Raw genomic sequence first — 17,706 nt, 5'->3', positions numbered from 1 at the left:
AATTAATACATGATAAAAAAAAGTATTTAATTATCAAGAGTTAGTTGTCAAAATGGGTGAAGGGGGTCAAAAGCTACCTCCAGTTATGAGATCGATAAGTCTTGGGATGTCAGGTACAGCATGGTGAATATAGCTATTAATATTGCATTGCATTGCATATTTGAAAGTTGCTAAGAGAGTAGATCTTAAAAGTTGTCATTGCAGAAAAAAAAAGTTCTCATCTCAAGAAAAAATTTGATAGCTATGTATGGTGCTGGATGTTAACTAGACTTCTGGGGTGATAATTCTGCAATATATAAATACTGAATCATTATGTTGTACACCTGAATCCGGTATAATGCCGTAGGTCCATCATATCTCAATTAAAACAAAAATCAACTGTTGGCATGTCCAGGAAAGAAGATTATTAAAACCATTCTCTAATGGCGCCCGGGATTTTAAAATCAGTAAGTCCACGAGGAATGCCTGCCTCAAAGCCTGGCCTGCGCGCTGGACCATCACAACCTGTGCCATCACAAATTCCAGCTCTTCCCCCCGCGTAGCTTGGTTATAATCACTTGTAGAAAATAAAACTTGGAACAAACACAGGTGGCTCAGAGAAGAAAGAAGAACGTTCCGTCGTTTCTCAACTCAGCGTCATTCTCCACATTGACACCCAAGGACCCAACCCCTGCTGGTTAGCAGCTCCCGTGTCCCCAGCTGCAAGATGAAGTCCACGTGATCAGCAGCCTCGCAGAGTCTCACACGTCTCCCGTGGACATGTGCACCATCTCAGTTTCCACCAGGTGCATGATGACAGCCTGTCGTTATTATCTCTAGCCCAACCACTTAAGAGTTAGACGAAACCCACCCATCTCCTCCCCCTCTGGGAAGGGGCATGTTTACTATGGGACACCATTTTGATTCACTGAACACAACAGGCTCTGAGACTGAACACAACCCTAGCTTAGGAAGACGACGGCCTGCAGGCCAGGGACACAGGTTGTGTCGCAAATCTGGGACTCTCAGACATGACGGAAGACCCTGAGTCCATTCTGTGGTCGAGTCACTGACCTAGATGAGAGGCTGACTTGGAACATGCCTCAGTCTCGAGTTTCCTCTGAGATATAAAGTAGCTGCACGGTCAGCAGGAGCCCGAATTGTCAACCCTGCAACACCATCTTCCAATCGAACTAGCAAGACAGGAGATAAGGAGAGGCAGGGGAAGAAGTGATCGATTCTATTCCCAGTTGTAAAGAATCGAGAGATGACATTAATAGGAGTCTTCAAAAGAACCATAAAAGTCTAAGGGGGCTACCGGAGAAATGATCTCAGAAAAGGAACTCAGTCTCAGATATCGGGAGAGCAGGAACTATGCAGCCCAGTTGGACATTTCTTTTAAGTCTAGCTTATTAACATCAGTAAAGCTCTTTTGAAACAAGCACATGAGACTTCCTTTCTGATATTTTCTCTGTTTTGCTTTGGGGGGAAATGGGTCTTGTGGTGGAGTGGGACCAGCGGGGCCCCTTCTGTCAGCCCACAGGAGAGAACCAACGTGCCCAACTGGCCAAGAACAGACCCTCCCCAGATTCAGCAGGCAGGGCCACTCCAGTCGCAGGGACTCATTAAAGTGAGACAGAGCTCTGTCTGTTTCCTCGCCACAAGTTCAGGCCATTTAGTAAAACTTTCCAAAGCAGACTATCTGGTGATAATACCAGGTGATGGTTTTAGAGATCAAGTAAATGACTTTTCTTATCTACAAAAATCTGACAAGGGTAAAGGATAATTTGATCCACGGCCCACCAAGGAACTGATGAAAGGTGACAATCACTAATGCACAACTAAATTAAAAGTTTCACTTTCAGTAGACTATTGAGTAGATTGATGGTTATTTTTCATGCCGCAGCAAAAACACATGGAAAGTACAATCTTCTTCCTATCACGGAAAATTCCATTACTGTGATTTAATTCACCATAGTAACTTGTCTGTTTCTGTGTGGATGCATATCGTGTTATTTCCCTCTCTAGGCAAGTTCTGAAACCTGAGTTTTAATTTTTTTTTTTCAACGTTTATTTATTTTTGGGACAGAGAGAGACAGAGCATGAACGGGGGAGGGGCAGAGAGAGAGGGAGACACAGAATTGGAAACAGGCTCCAGGCTCTGAGCCATCAGCCCAGAGCCCGACGCGGGGCTCGAACTCACAGACTGCGAGATCGTGACCTGGCTGAAGTCGGATGCTTAACCGACTGCGCCACCCAGGCGCCCCCTGAAACCTGAGTTTTAAACAAAGGAAAGGTTTATAGGCAACAGACGTTCTAAAACAGATTTTAGGAACCCCTGATCCTGAGTGTTTCTATTTGTTTCAAAATAGAAACTTTGCTTTGTGATTTATGACGCGCATTAAAATAGTCCTAGATAACAGCTCAGCGTTGTCAGTCAGCTGCAGGGGTTCCTGATCTCAATATGATTCTTGGGCAGCTCAGTTGCCCCGGGCTGAAAACAAAATCATGACACAAATGGCAAGAAGGAAACATCGGAGGAAAATCTATTTTCAAACATACTTCTCTGGAACTACAGAGCATGCTAAATAACTTTTTGAATTTGAATTGAGGCGTTTGCAAATAATGAGTCTTTATCAAGGGTCATGCTTTTAGGATCCTGAGGAAGACGTACAATTTTCATATTGTTATTCATGAAAAATATCTCAGTCGCCGCTTTTCTCCAAAGTGCGTCGTTGAGGATAGTTTAGGATTGAGCTGGGTTCATTTTCTCAAGATCAGGGTTTTGATATCCGAGTTACTAGGGTTGGTTCTGCACACTAATTGAATACAGTTCTCTGAGTTTGAAAGTAACCTCCAAAAGTCTCATAACAAGCTTCAGAAACCAATGGGGTTTCTGGGACCAATTTAACACGACATTTGTTTGGTGCATTTTCTATTTGTCTATGGCATTATCTGTTGTCATAACTTTAAACCATTACTCTGGGCTGGGCTGGGTCGAGCACTGCCAGTGTACCTAAAGTCTTTCTCCAGAATTCAGCTCAGGCAGTGGCTCAGGCAAATCTCAAGTAAATACAGATGTATATGGAAAGGATATGAATGGTTCTGAAACATCCATCCCTTCCATGTGAATGTAACCTCATTAGGATAATATCTCTGGTCTCTCTCCACCCACCCCTTTCCCCTCCTAATTCAGGAGGTAGAGTAAATTATTTGCTTTCTGAGTTTGGAAGGGGAAATGGAAATTGGGAACACGGTTCCTTCCTCTCTCCCATTCTTAAGCAGCATACAGTCTTCTGTGCCCTTTTAGAGAGAGGGTTTGCACACGCAAAGGTGTGGATGAGCTTTAGTGAATGGGGTTTAATGGGGGAGAGAGAGAAATGATGATGATTTAATGCAAAAGCTTCATACAGGGAAAACTAGGTACTGTAAGTATCAACTAAACTGTCTAACATTAGCTTAATTGGTAATAACTGATGTTTGCTGATGTTCACTGGTTCCCCTCAACCATATATATTTGACTTATTTCTTAGTCTATTCATACCTTAGGTAGGGAAGAAGGTTATTTATTGGGCCCCTTCTGCATATCCAGACAGACAACTTTGGAAGGTAGACTTTGGCCAAACTCACTCTCTCTCTCTCTTGCTCTCTCTCTCAGACAACACATAACTAACAATTACTTATAAATGAGGCTAATCAAGCATATAGACATACCTCCAATCTCTCGTAATGTTGTCTCAATCCTCATGACGTTTGTCCATCAAAGGAGACATACAGATTCTTTTCCATTAATAATTCTAAGGACCTTGTCTAACTAAGACTCAGTTTTGCTTCTTCTGACTTTATCAAAACGTCTTCTTAAATGTAGACAGCTACCTTTTTCATGAACTTGGGTTCCTTTCTCCTGCAAATTTGTTCTTTGTAATTATAACGGAACAGGAGCTCCTTTCATGTTAATGTTCTGGCTGATTTCAGTTCCCACTCAACCTCCTGTCTCCAAGCCACCCTCAGAGGTTTTAAAAGTGGCTCCAGGAAACAGGACAAAGCCAAGTGATGGAAAGTGAATGCTACAAAACTAATTGTCTATGTAGAAAGGAAGCATGAAGGTACAGACATGAATCCTAGCTTATTTTTATTTTTAATTGAAGTAAAAGCTTTGGTGATCAGAATTTGAAAAAGAAACTCAAATTGTAACGTATGCTTCAACTAATATTTTAAAAGGAAACAAACAGTTCAATTCATTAAATTAAGTGTTTGCCAAGTAGCTTCTACGTGCATAAATTTGTTGTATTTGTTATAGAAAACATGATATGTAATCACCTTAACAATTTAGTTGAAATGTCAAGGGAATATAAAGCCTAAGTAAGGCATGAAGAGACGTTAAATGAAAATATCATTTCCCTAAGAAAAACACAACAGCCACTCATATGTATAATAAAATTAAAACTGACATGTAAAAATTAATCACTGAAAGAACCTCAACAATAAAATATGGATTCGAGTTCAGCTATTTCATTTATTGGGCATGGGGAAAAAGTGTTTTCTGGCATTCATCAAATAAATATTGATTATCAGCTGCTTCCGTGTTCTAGCCCCTTGAGTTCTATCACGGAAGACAAAGATCCATGCCCTGTGGCACTGTGCATTTCAGGGCAGAGGTAAACAATAAACAATGACCACAATAAGCACACTAATTGCGTGCTATGTTAGGAGACAAGAGGTGTTATGGAGGAAAACCGATGACAGAGTAAGGGGGAAAGGGAGTTGCCAACGGCAGTGAAAGTTAAGTTAGGTTTCGGGGGGGGGGGGTGACCTTGAGCAAAGAAGGAAGTAAGGAGCATTTCCTGAAGATATCTGCAGAACATGAAGGTGTAGCGGCCAAGGAGGACTGCACCAAAATGGGACACAATGGCATGCAGATTCTTTTGAGCTAAAAATAATCAAGACAAAGACTCAGGGAGAAACTTTGAACCCCCGCCCCGCAACATGCCTGAAAATAATTAGGCAGAAGGCCTGTACCAGGAAGAAAGCTATTAACAGAGGTTCCTATTTACTTAAGAAACTTACGTGTATAACAGGGCAACCTTAGTTTTCCAAATATCTCCTCTCATCTTCCCACTAATGGCCTTTCTCCCCTTTGTATCCCCAGATCCCTACACCTCTCTGTAACTTAGGATCATGTATATACTTCATTTTTCCTGTCTTTGGAATCTCACACCTGTATGGATTCCTCAGATGTATAAAGCTAGATATGATTTTCTCCTATGCATCTGTCTCATGGAATATTAATTATTAGTCCAGCTAGAAGAATCTTGAATAGAGGAAAATTTCTTCCTCTCCGGCAGTAGTCAGTGAGCTGAGTGAATGGAAGCATAGGAGGAAATGAAGTCTGAGAAGTAACCTTAGGTGTGGCAAAGGTCAGGTCTGGCATGATTATATAAGGCTACTATTATTTTGGATTCTAATTTGAATGACGCGGTCAGACTCTGAAGAGCTATTGCTATATATTATCATATCATGGATGCAAAGCTTAAAGGACTTGACCTTAACTGATGAACACATTTACTGACTAATCAAAAACCCATTTCCCACGTATTCTGAGTTTGTTTGATTTTCAGGGCCACACCTAATTTGCAAATCGTTGTAAACAGAGAACTAGTAAAGTTTATTATAGAAGAAATCAACAATGTTATCTAATAACTTCAGCTTTAAGGCACACTGAGATGGCCTATAATCACTGAGTACATTGAAGAATTTATTTCATTTGTCTGTGTTACTTTGGGTAACTTGTCTTTATTTTGCCTCACATATAACTTGTCTTTATTTTGCCTCACATATAACTCAACGCAGAAAACAGTGAACATTCCTGAAAAACATTTTAAGGCAAATGAACAACCAAAGCCACCCGGCACAAAATATTACGATTAATTTAAACAGTAGAGCACCGGGGTTACCTGGGTGGCTCAGTTGGCTAAGCGTCCAACTTTGGCTCAGGTCATGATCTCGCAGTCTGTGAGTTCGAACCCCACATCAGGCTCTGTACTGACAGCTCACAGCCCAGAGTCTGTTTCAGATCCTGTGTCTCCCTCTCTCTGTGCCCCTCCCCCTCTCGCACTCTGGCTCGCTCTCTCAAAAATAAATGAACGTTAAAAAAAAAATTAAACAGTAGAGCACCTAAAGTCTGGGAAGAGAAGAGCTGGAGAGAATTTCTTTGGAAAATGAGAACATCCCAAAGCACTGTGCATAGTGGGAAATGAGCGAATCATATACATGCTTAGGGAAAGACCAGAGAATCCCTAATCTTTCACGTCTGCTTGATTGCTGGATTCAGTGCAAGCAAGAAGCAAAAGCCAAGGGTAAAATGGCACGGGTGCTATCTGTAAAGAGCTGAGGAAAAACAAACAAACTTGGCATAAAGTATTCTCTTTTCAGCAAAAGCTCCCTTTACAGAAGTAAAAATGAAGATGTTCATGAATAAACAAAAGCTGAGAGAGTTCCTTGTGAGCACACCTGCCCTAGGAGAAATGCCAATGGGGGGTCTTCTGGTGGAAATAAAAGGAGACAGTAACTCAAAGTCGTACAACGTAATAGATAATTCCAGCAAAGGCAAATAGCAAATATTACAGACACCGCTATTCTATTTTTGGCTAACTTCCTTCTTTTTCTACATGATTTAAAAGACAAATGTATAAAACAATAACTATAAATCTATGTTAACAGGCACACAAAGTATAAAGATGTAATTTGTAACAATATTAACACCAAGGGAGAATTCAGAGCTGTAGAAGAGCAGAATTTCTTACACTCTTGATACTCTGTTAGCATCAATTTAAACAGGATAGTTATAATTTTAGGATGTTAATTGTAATCTCTATAGTTATTACCAAAAAAAAAGTTACTGAAAAATATACACAGATGTAAATGTGAGGAAAAAGATCAGAATGGAACACTACGGAAAAAAATAAGCACAAGAGAGGGCAGAGGTGGAGGAAATAAGGGAAAAAAAGTTTAAGACATTTAGAAAACAAATAGCAAATGTCAAAAGTAAGCCCTCTCTTATTGGAGATTATTTTAAATGTAAATTGATTACATTTTGCATTCAAAAAGCAGAGATGGACAAGATAGATTTTTTAAAACTACATGATTGGGGCGCCTGGGTGGCTCAGTCAGTTAAGCATCAGACTTGATTTCAGCTCAGGTCATGATCTTACAGTCATGAGATTGAACTCCCAGTTGGGCTCTGTGCTAGACCCGGATCCTGCTTAAGATTCTCGCTCACACTCTCCCTCCTCCTCTCTCCCACTTGTGCGCATGCTCACACACAGGCTCTCTCTCTCTCTCAAAAACAAAATACATGATTCAATTATATGCTGTATATAAGGGATTCACTTTATACCCAAAGACACAGTTAAATTCATACTAAAAAATTCGAAAAAGATGCCAGGCAAAGAGTAACCGGAGAGACCTGGGCTGGTTGTATTAATATCAGAAAGTAAGAGACTTTAACTCAAAAAACAATTATAAAGGTAAAATGATACTTGATACTGATAAAAGTATTAATTCGTCAAGAAGACATAGCAATTATAAGTATTTATGCGCCAAACAAAAGAGCTGTAAGATCTGTGAAGCAAATACTGACGCAGAAGAGAAAAGGCCAGTTGCACAATAGTATTTGGAGACTACAATACTCCCGTTCAATAACAGATAGGAAATCTAGACAGAAGATCACTGAACAAATTGACAACTTGAACAAAACTATAAATCAACAAGACAGAATTGATACACATAGACCATGCCACCCACTAACAGCAGAAAATATTCTTCTCAAGTACAAAAGGAACCATATGTTGGATCACAAACAGGTCTAAATGAATGAAACATATTTAAATAATATCTAATATTTAATATATTATATTATAAATTTATATATAAATATATATTTAATATATATATAATTAATGTATTTAATATAGTCCCTTGATATTTGACACATTGGTTGTACTTAATTTTTAAAATTAGTATATATATATTAAATATTATATATAATTTAATATGTCTTCTCCAATCATCATGAAATAAAGCTAGAAATTAGTAACAGGAGGACAATTCACAAATACGTGCAAATAAAATTACTAATTTAAAAAGTTAAGTACAATCAATGTGTAAAATATCAAGGGAAATTTTAAAATACCTACATCTGAGTAAAAAGAGGACCACAACACACAAAAATATAAGAGAGTGAAAGAGTGCTCATTGGGAAATTTATAGCTGTAAACACGTAACTTAAAAAGAGAAGAAAGGTCTCAAAACAACAACCTAACTACACATTAAGTGATTATAAAAACAAAAGGAAAAGCAACTAAAGCATAGCAGGTAAAATGAAATAATACACAGATGAGATAAATAAAAAATAATAGAAAACATAATAGAATCAATAAAACCAACAGCTGTTTCCTCAAAAAGATCAAAAAGAATTAACAATTTTTAGGTAGCCTAAAGCAAAAGAAACAGACAAAACACAAATAACTAAAATCACAGATAACTAAAACTGGGCAAATAAAAAGGATAATTCTATAAATACTCTTATCCCACAAAATTACACACCGTAGAAGAAATGGACAAATTCTTAGAAACACATATGCACTGAAACTGAATAAAGAAGATACAGGAAAATCTCAGCAGAGCTGTAGTAAGTGAAGAGATTCAAACAGTAATCCAAAACCTCCCCTAAAAGAAAATTCCAGTACCAGATTCCCTCACTGGTTAATTCTACCACATGTTTAAAGAGCTGACTGTAAGGTAACTTTAAATTCTTTCAAAAACAGAACAAGGAAGGATATTTCCAATTCTTTCTATGAGGTTGGTATTACCCTAATGCCAACAACAGACAAAGACAACACACACAAAAGAACTCCCACAGACCATTATCACTTGCGAATATAGATAAAAAATTCTTCAATGCAATACCAGACTGAACCCAACAGAAAATGTAAAAAAAAATCATACTTAGCGGTAATTATTAATAATAAATAAATAAATAATCATACTTAGTTACCAAATAGGATCTATCCCAGCAATGAAAAGGTGGTTCAACAGAAGATAATTATCCAACGTAATATGCTACGTTGGTAGAAAAAAAAAATGACAAATATATAATACCCCATCACCTCTCCAATGCAAAGAAACAAAAAGAAGCATTTGATAAAATTCAACACTTTTTTTCATGGTAACAATACTCAAACAATTAGGACTAGAAGGGCACTTCCTCAATACAAAATATGAAGTAAAGTAACGTTATATTCAGTGGTAAGAAAAAAAGAGGAAGAAGAATGATTTCCCCCTGATAACAGGAGCAAGAAGACAAGGATGCCTACTTCCTCACTGCTCTTCAACATTGTATTCAAAGCTCTAGCCAGAGAAAATAGACAAGAAATAAAAAGGCATCCAGTGAAAAGGGAAGAAGTCAAACTGTCTCAAATGACATGATCTTACATATAGAAAATCCCAAAGAATCTGCACAGAAAGTGAATAGAATTGATATACAAATCGATCAAAGTTGCAGGGGATAAGATTAACACAGAAAAATTAGTTGTGTTTCTATATGCCATCAATTAACAATCTAAAAAAGAAAAAAAGAAATTGAGGAACCATTTCTATTGACAATAGCCTCTAAAAGAATAAAATACTTAGTATTACAATTTAACCAAGGAGGTGAAAGTCTTACGCTGAAAATTGTAAGGATTTGCAGAAATAAATCAAAGACCTATATTAGTGGAAATATACCCCACGCTCATGCATTGCAAGACTTAATATTGTTAAGATGGAAATGCTACCCAAAGTGATCAATGAATTCAAAGCAATACCTACAAAATTCCAACTGCCTCTTTTGCAAAAATGGAAAATTCAATCTGAAAAGCCATATGGACTTCAAAGTGGCCCCAAGTGGCCAAAGCAATATCAAAAAAGAACAAAGTGGGAGTACTTACATTTTCTTATTTAAAAACTTACTGTAAAGCTATGGTAATCAAGAGTGTGGTACTGGTGTAAGAATAGAGACATACAGACAAATGAAATAAAATGGAGAGTCTAGATATAAACCCAGACTTCTACGGGAAATTAATTCTTAGAAAGGCTGGCAGGAGCCCTCAGTAAGGGAAACAACAGTCTCCTTACCAAATGGTACTTGGACACTTAGATATCCACATGCAAAAGAAATAATTTGAATCCCTTCATCTTTATATACAAAAGTTACTCTAAGTGGATAAATGTCCTAAATATAAAAGCTAAAACCATAAAACTCTCTGCAGAAAATAAAGCAGCAGATCTGCATGACCTTGCACTTGACAACGGATTCTTAGATATGACACCACAAGCATGAACAATACCAAAAAATCAGATAAATTGAACCATCAAAATTTTTAAAAAATGTAACCACTTTTGAGTACCAAATGTCATTATCAAAAGTGAATGGACAACCTGAAGAATGAGAGAAAACAAAAATTATATCTGATAAGTATCTACCATCTAGAATTATATCTGATAAGTATCTACCATCTAGAATATATATATATATATAACACATATATATTATATATCATATTATATATTACATATCACTTACAATTTGACAAGAATGAGACAATTAAAAAATTCACAATGCACTTGAACAGACATTTTTTCCTAAGATACACAAATATCCAACAAGTAAATGAAAAGATGCTCCATTCATTGGTCAATAGGGAAATGGAAATCCAAACATCATGGAAGTACGGCTTCACGTCCACTAGGATAACTGTAATTTTTAAAAAGGAAAATAACAAGTGTTGACAAGAATATGGAAAAATGGTAACGTTCATTGCTTTGTTGCATTCCCAACACTGCTGGTGGGAATGGAAAATTGTACAGTGCCTGTGGACAAATGTTTTGCTGTATGCAAAAATTAAACAAAGGATTACCATGTGACCCAACAATTCCACTATATTAGATACATTCCCAAAAGAATTGAAAACAGGTACTCAAAAAATACCTGAATTTAAATGTTTACAGGAGCTTTAAATACAATAGCCAAAAGGTAGAAAAAAAACCTCGATTTCATTAACAAATGGATAAACAAAATCTGATATAAAATCTTATATCTTTATATCTTATAAAATCTTATATCAGATTTTGTTTATACCTGATTAAAGACTTTACAGTCATAAAAATGAATGAAACAGTGACATATACTACAACACGGATGAATGGCAAAAACATTATGCTCAATAAACAAAGCCAGATGCAAACAGTTACATGATGTATGATTTCATGTATAGAAAAAATCCAGAATAGGTATAACCATAAACAGAGAAAGCGCACTGGCATTTGCCAAGGTTGGAGTAATAGATCAGGGGAACAGGAAGTGACTGTTTCCTTTCTGGGTGATAAAATTGTTTCAGACCTAGATAGAAAGGATGGTTGCACAACACTGCAATATACTAAGTGCTACTTGTTTATTAACCCTAAAATAGTTCATTTTGTATTATGTGAGTTTCACGTGAATAAGAAAATTTACAAACACTTAATATAACCCCCCATATTAATTAGGCTAAAAAATACAAATTACAAGAATAATAAAAGTCATGTCAACACCAAAAACACATTTTACATAATTCAACACACACTCAGAGTAAACCACTCAGAAAACTAGGAATCAAGGGGAACTTCTTCAAATTGACAAAGAGTATCTACAAAAAAAATGTGTAGCTATAATTATATGGTGAAAGACCTTCCTCCAGAGATTGTGAAAAAGAAATGTATCCAGTCTCACTATGCTTATCCAACATACCCCTGGAAATTCTCAACCAATGCAATATGGCAAGAAACTGAAATAAAATTACAAGATCAGAAGGAAGAAGTAAAACCATGCACAGATGATATGGTTGTCTATGCAGAAAACCCTAAGGACTCTACAAAGAAACTTCTAGAGCTAACAGTACCATTCAAAAGCATTCCGGGGCACCTGGGTGACTCAGTCGGTTAAGCATCCGACTTCGGCCCAGGTCATGATCTCGCAGTCCGTGAGTTCCAGCCCCGCGTTGGGCTCTGTGCTGACAGTTCAGAGCCTGGAGCCTGTTTCAGATTCTGTGTCTCCCTCTCTCTCTGACCCTCTCCTGTTCATGTTCTGTCTCTGTCTCAAAAATAAATAAACGTTACAAAAATTTTAAAAAAAAGCATTCCAAAATAATTACCTGCAAATCTCAGGGAACACATACTAGGTTTACAAGTTGAAAAGCACAAAACACTGGTGATATGGGGATAGAATCTAAATGAATGGAGACCTATACCATGTTGGAAGACACAATACCATAAAAATATCAATTCTCTCAAAATTGATATCCAGGTTTAATTTTTTGTTTATTTATTTTTGAGAGAGAGAGAGAGACAGAGCATGTGTGGAGGAGGAGCAGAGAGAGAAGGAGACACGGAATTCGAAGCAGGCTTCGGGCTCTGAGCTGTCAGCCCAGAGCCCAACACGGGGCTTGAACTCATGAGCTGTGAGATCATGACCTGAGCTGATGTCGAATACTTAACCAGCTGAGCCATCGAGGTGCCCCTGATATTCAGGTTTAACGAAATCCCTTTAAAAGTCTGAGCTTAACGTTCTATATTTATAGATAAGAACATTCTAAAATTTAAACATTCTCGAATAGCTAGAACGATTTTTAAAAAGAAGGAAACGGAAGAACCAGCTTCAAGACTTACGGCATAAGCTACTAAAATCAAAACTGTGTAGTACTGTCAGAATGATAGATACATAGATCGGTAGAACAGAAGGAGAATCTGGAAATAAGTTCCCACAGATCTGCCCCATCGGTTTTTCACAAAGGTAGAAAAGCAATTCAATAAAGGTAGGATAGACAGCCTTTTTACAAATTGTGTTGGAGCAACTAGCCATCCATAGGCTTAAAAGAACCTGGAAGCAAGTCCTATACCCTATACAGGAATTAACTCAATATGAATCATGAACTTAAATATAAAATGTAAAAAGTATAAAAAACTTTCTTTAAAAAAAAAAAAAGTGGGAAGAAATCTTCAGAATCTACAGCTAGGCAAAGAATTCTTAGACTTGGCACCAAAGTCACATTCCATAAGAGGAAGAAACCGTAAATTGTTCATCAACTTGATGAAACAAAAAGTTCATCAAGCTTCATCAAAATTAAAAATGTTTGCTCTGTGAGTGATCTGGTTGACAGGATTAAAAGACAAGCTACAGTCTGGCAGCAAGTGTTTCCAAAATACACATCTGACAAAGGACTAGTATTTAGAATGTATAAAGAACTCTTAAAGCTCATCTGTCAAAAACAACCCGATTGGAACAAGGCAAATGAAGAGAAATGTCACTGATGAAGACGTACAGGTGGCCAAGAAGCACAGGGTGTGATGTTCAACATCATTGGCCTCCAGAGAAATGCAAATCCACTACGCCCTCATCAGAATGGCTACGTGAAACAAACACACAAACACACTGGTGATAATATTCAATGCTGCTTAGGATGCGGGAAAAATGGATCACTCAAATATTGCCGGTGGAACATAAAATGGTACAGACACTCTGGAACACAGCTCACGGTTTGTGTAAGACACTGAACCTGCAAGTCCTAGGCAACCTACTGCTTGTCCTACTGGGCATTCGTCCTAGAGATACAGACAGTTCAGGGTAAATAATGTGGCAGTAAACAGAGGAATACACATAGCAACCCAAGTGTCCGTGGACAGATGAACGGATAAAGATGTGGGGGTGTGCATGTATATGTGGATGTGTATACATGTAAAGACAAAGACACATGCCCTATGATTTCACTTGTATGTGCAACCTAAAAATGCAGAAATAAACCAAGAAGCAAAAAGCGGAATCGGACCTATAAATACAGAGAACACACTGATGGTTGTACAGGGAAGATGGGGGCAAAGGGATGGGCCAAATGGGTGAAGGGGAGAGGAGATACAGGCCTCCGGTTACGGAATGAATGAGCCACAGAAACAAAAGGTGCAGCCTAGGGGATAGAGCCCGTGATATTATAAACATTTATTTAATTAAAAATAAATAAATGCAAGCATGTTCATGCAAAAAGCTGCACACGAATGTGTATAGCAGCATTGTTTGGAAGAGACAAAAGCGGAAATAACCCAGATGCTCCTGGACGAGAGAATGGGTAATTGTGGTACATCCATCACATGGAGCCCCACTCAGCAAGAGAAAGGAACAGACCACTGGCTCCTTCCTACATGTAACGATGTGGGTGAGTCTCCCAGAGCCATGCAGAGTGGAAAGACCCAGTCCCGAAGGTTACAGACCCTGTGATTCAATGTACACAACAGTCTTGAGATAAGAGGATGATAAAAATGGAGTGCAGTTTAATATTTGCCCAGGGTTAAGTGGCGGTGGTCTCAGGAAGAACATGAGTGTGGCTGGAACACGGTCTTTGCGGTGACGGGAACATTCTCTATCTTGACCGTATTAACCTCAGTACCCTGGTTGTGATATCATACTGCGCCTTTCTAAGACGTTGGCACTGGGGAAACCGAGTGAAGATACAGGACATCTTTCTGATTTACTTTCTACCATCGCATGTGAATCTAAAATTACCTGAAAATAAAAACTTTAAATAGAAAGGAGAATACAGATGAAGATAAATTGCTTTCTTAGAAGAACGTGAAATCTTGGCAACCCAAAATCCAAAAGAAGTATTAGGAATTGTTGCTGTGAGTGGTGGGTAATATAAGTTGTCTAAACTTCCCTGTCAGCAGGGAGATAACAATGCATGTATACGATCACAGTTGCTGTCTTCTAACATGGTGGCATTAACCAAAAATTTCTACGTAGCTACACCAATCTACAGTATTATTATGATACAATCGACATTAATTTGCTCTGTTAGGAAAGCTCACATTTGGTGAACAGATACATCATCCGCCTGTGTGGGTCAAATAAATACATGTATTTACACTTTATAGTAAAAGAAAAAAAATTGGGGCTGGAGAAACTGCACACAGATTGCACTTCCTGACTTCAAACATATTATGATGAAATATGTAAACTGCAAAGGAAATGAAATCCCTCAAATAAATCCACAAACAGTTTCTAGTAACTTGGCACGCTTTCAAAGTTACACTGGAATGATTTTTTCGATAATTAATAGCAAATGTAATACACATTCCTCCTTTGCAGACAAATAAGGCGTTTCTAAAAATAGCAGAGCACTGAATTACACAGAGGAAATGAGACAAGGCACAGGGGACAATATTTAGGAGCATGCATTGTTCTTAAAATTGCTGAGGGAAAGGATTAGGCTTTACCAAAAGACCACATTGACACACTTTTGTCTTCATCACGCTAATTTCTTTTTATTTTCTCCAGCGAGGCACTTGGTTTCTGTAGTCTGGTGCCTTCCCATGGTGAAAAGCGCATCTGGGTTTTCCACGCACTTTCGCTGGTCCCCCTGGTGAATACTAATGTAAAGATGATATTCATGTGCCCAACAATGTCAGTCCGAAGGGTTACTATTTCTCACATCGTGTTCTTCAGAAACATAAAATCCGTTTCAGCAGTCACTTCTTTTTGTGTTCTGTTTTCAGGACCGTTTCAACACCGTGTGAAATGTTGTGCAATTACTCCTCACTACACCTTCTGCTTCATGATTCCCAGGGAGCGTGGTCACAGCCCTTTTCCACTGGGGACTCAAGCTCAGGAAACAAACAAGCCCCCGCAGTGGCAAACACGGGGGTAGGACACTTGTTACGGCCTTGAAACATGGGTGACGGTGTGTATTCCAAATCGGTTGGCCAAAAAGAGACACAAAAGGGAAATAAAAATGAAGCCACTCTTAAGGAATTTTACTCAATACTTTTTCCTGTTCCATGTTGAGAAGGCTTTTCTTTTTTTTTCTGAAGACTTCTCTCTGCTTCAGCACAGAATTGACTGAAATGACTTCGTACAGAGAAGGGACTCAACCACACAGCCATGCTCTACTGGCCCGATGAGGTGAGCTGGAGAATATATGGAGAGAGGCACCGGGTTTTCTCCAACTATAGACACTCTGAATCAACCACAGGGACTCTAGTCTTTTTGGTGATGCAAGCCTTCACTACATGATCCCAGCCTTATTTTTGTTTCTTATTTTTCATGATCTATATATGCAAGATAATAGCAAGTTAGAGCCGGGAGAAACTTCCAATCCCCTGGACGAAGCCCTTTATTTATTATTTTCTTTGGGGGTGGCTATCACTATTTTGTATTTTAAATGGGCAATGGTATCATGTGGGTTTAATGTGGACTTCCCTAATGGCTACTAATGCCAAGCATCTTCTCTCGTGTGTGTTCTTCACCTGTATACTCTTTCCAGTGAAACATCTTTTCACAGGTTTACCCATTTTCTAACTGGATTTATAGCAATGTTGAGGAAAGCCCTTTTTCTCAAAGTTGAAGGAGCAGAGCACAAATATCTAGAATCTATGGGTCCATTTCCTTTCTCTGAGGGCATCTTTGGAGACTGCTAAGCATTGTAGCATTGAGCTGAAGGCTCCCGGCAGGTTGACTCCCAGGATCCTGACCCTGAGACTCAGAATCACACATACCTCACCTGGATCAGGAAAAACATTCTGGGACTCTGCCTGAGATCCATGATCAACCTGCAATAGCCCCATGGCGTAAGCCTGGATAAGCTGATCCAGCAAAGACCAGAGACTGGTGAATTGACTCCCGTTGATGGTTCTAGCAAACCATGCTGCTAACTGAGCTACTGAACTCCGACCGGGAAGGATTTCACCGGAATCTGTGAAGATGCCTCATACCTCCTCATATACACGACCTACTCAGGAAGAGAGGTGCTCATGCTCCTTGCTTTTTTTTTTTTTTTTATCTTTGCTTTATCTTCGGGACACTTAAGAAGTATTAAAACATTTCTCCAGTGTTCTCCTCCTCAGTGCCCTCCATGACTGCGGTCCCCTTCCACATCTATTATCTATACCTCCCTCTCCACGTTCTTCTGTCTGGTCCACCACATCCGGGCCGAGCTTATTTTAAAGCTGTTTTTTCATTATTTCTAAAGCTGTGTGTTCTTCATTTCTAATGTCTTTCTTAGACCACACATCTTCCTTTTCATCTCTTTCCTGAGAGCAGTTCATTCCATACTCAGAAAGCATTAGGGTCTACTGTGAATTTCCTTATAGAAATGTTCTAGCTTTGATTTAAGTTCTTAAAATTTTAGGGTATGCAGTCATCAGCTTTTTTTTTTTTAAGTTGAACACTTCTGTTTATTTTTCTTAAACTATCTTTACATAGTTTTTATTCATCTTCTTGGGGTTGGAGGTGGAGTATTTATCCAGAAGGAGAATGAGTCACATAGGGATATTGAGAAGGCCATCTGAGAAGAATGGTGTGCTAGAAGCCAAATCACAAAACCTCACTTGTCATCCACGGCTTCCAGACACGGCAGGAAAGACAGACGCCCGGTGTCCCATGCTTGTTCTTCCTTGAAAGTCATGCATTAAAGACTTTATAAATGTTGCAGCTGCTTAGCAGAAAATTCATTAAAATTTCGAAGGGCTGACAGCGTAGAGAAACTCACCCTTTGGATCTTTTCTAAAGGAAGCGCTCCGTCACCACAGAAGTGGGCTTGGGGCATCCATGCCACCAAAAGGACCTAGGGATCTTTCTGAGGGTACCTTTAAAGATTTACTTTTTACTGC

General features: G+C 38.5%; 1 protein-coding gene across 1 annotated transcript in view; it reads right to left on the bottom strand.

Annotated features, from left to right (window-relative positions):
* CSMD1 (CUB and Sushi multiple domains 1) overlaps positions 1–16,662 on the bottom strand; it is a 1,672,960-nt gene extending 1,656,298 nt beyond the window's left edge. Inside the window, exon 1 of the mRNA XM_047092364.1 lies at positions 16,594–16,662. Within this exon, the coding sequence (XP_046948320.1) occupies positions 16,594–16,662 (69 nt within the window). The remainder of the gene's footprint in view (positions 1–16,593) is intronic.
* Positions 16,663–17,706: the final 1,044 nt, after the last annotated feature.

Source organism: Lynx rufus, unplaced genomic scaffold, assembly GCF_022079265.1.
Source record: "Lynx rufus isolate CCGP_SWC_20201006 ecotype Redwood Valley unplaced genomic scaffold, mLynRuf1.p SCAF_3, whole genome shotgun sequence".
Taxonomy (NCBI): Eukaryota; Metazoa; Chordata; class Mammalia; order Carnivora; family Felidae; genus Lynx; species Lynx rufus.
Note: the sequence above shows the minus strand (reverse complement) of the source record. Positions and strands in the feature narration are given on the sequence as shown.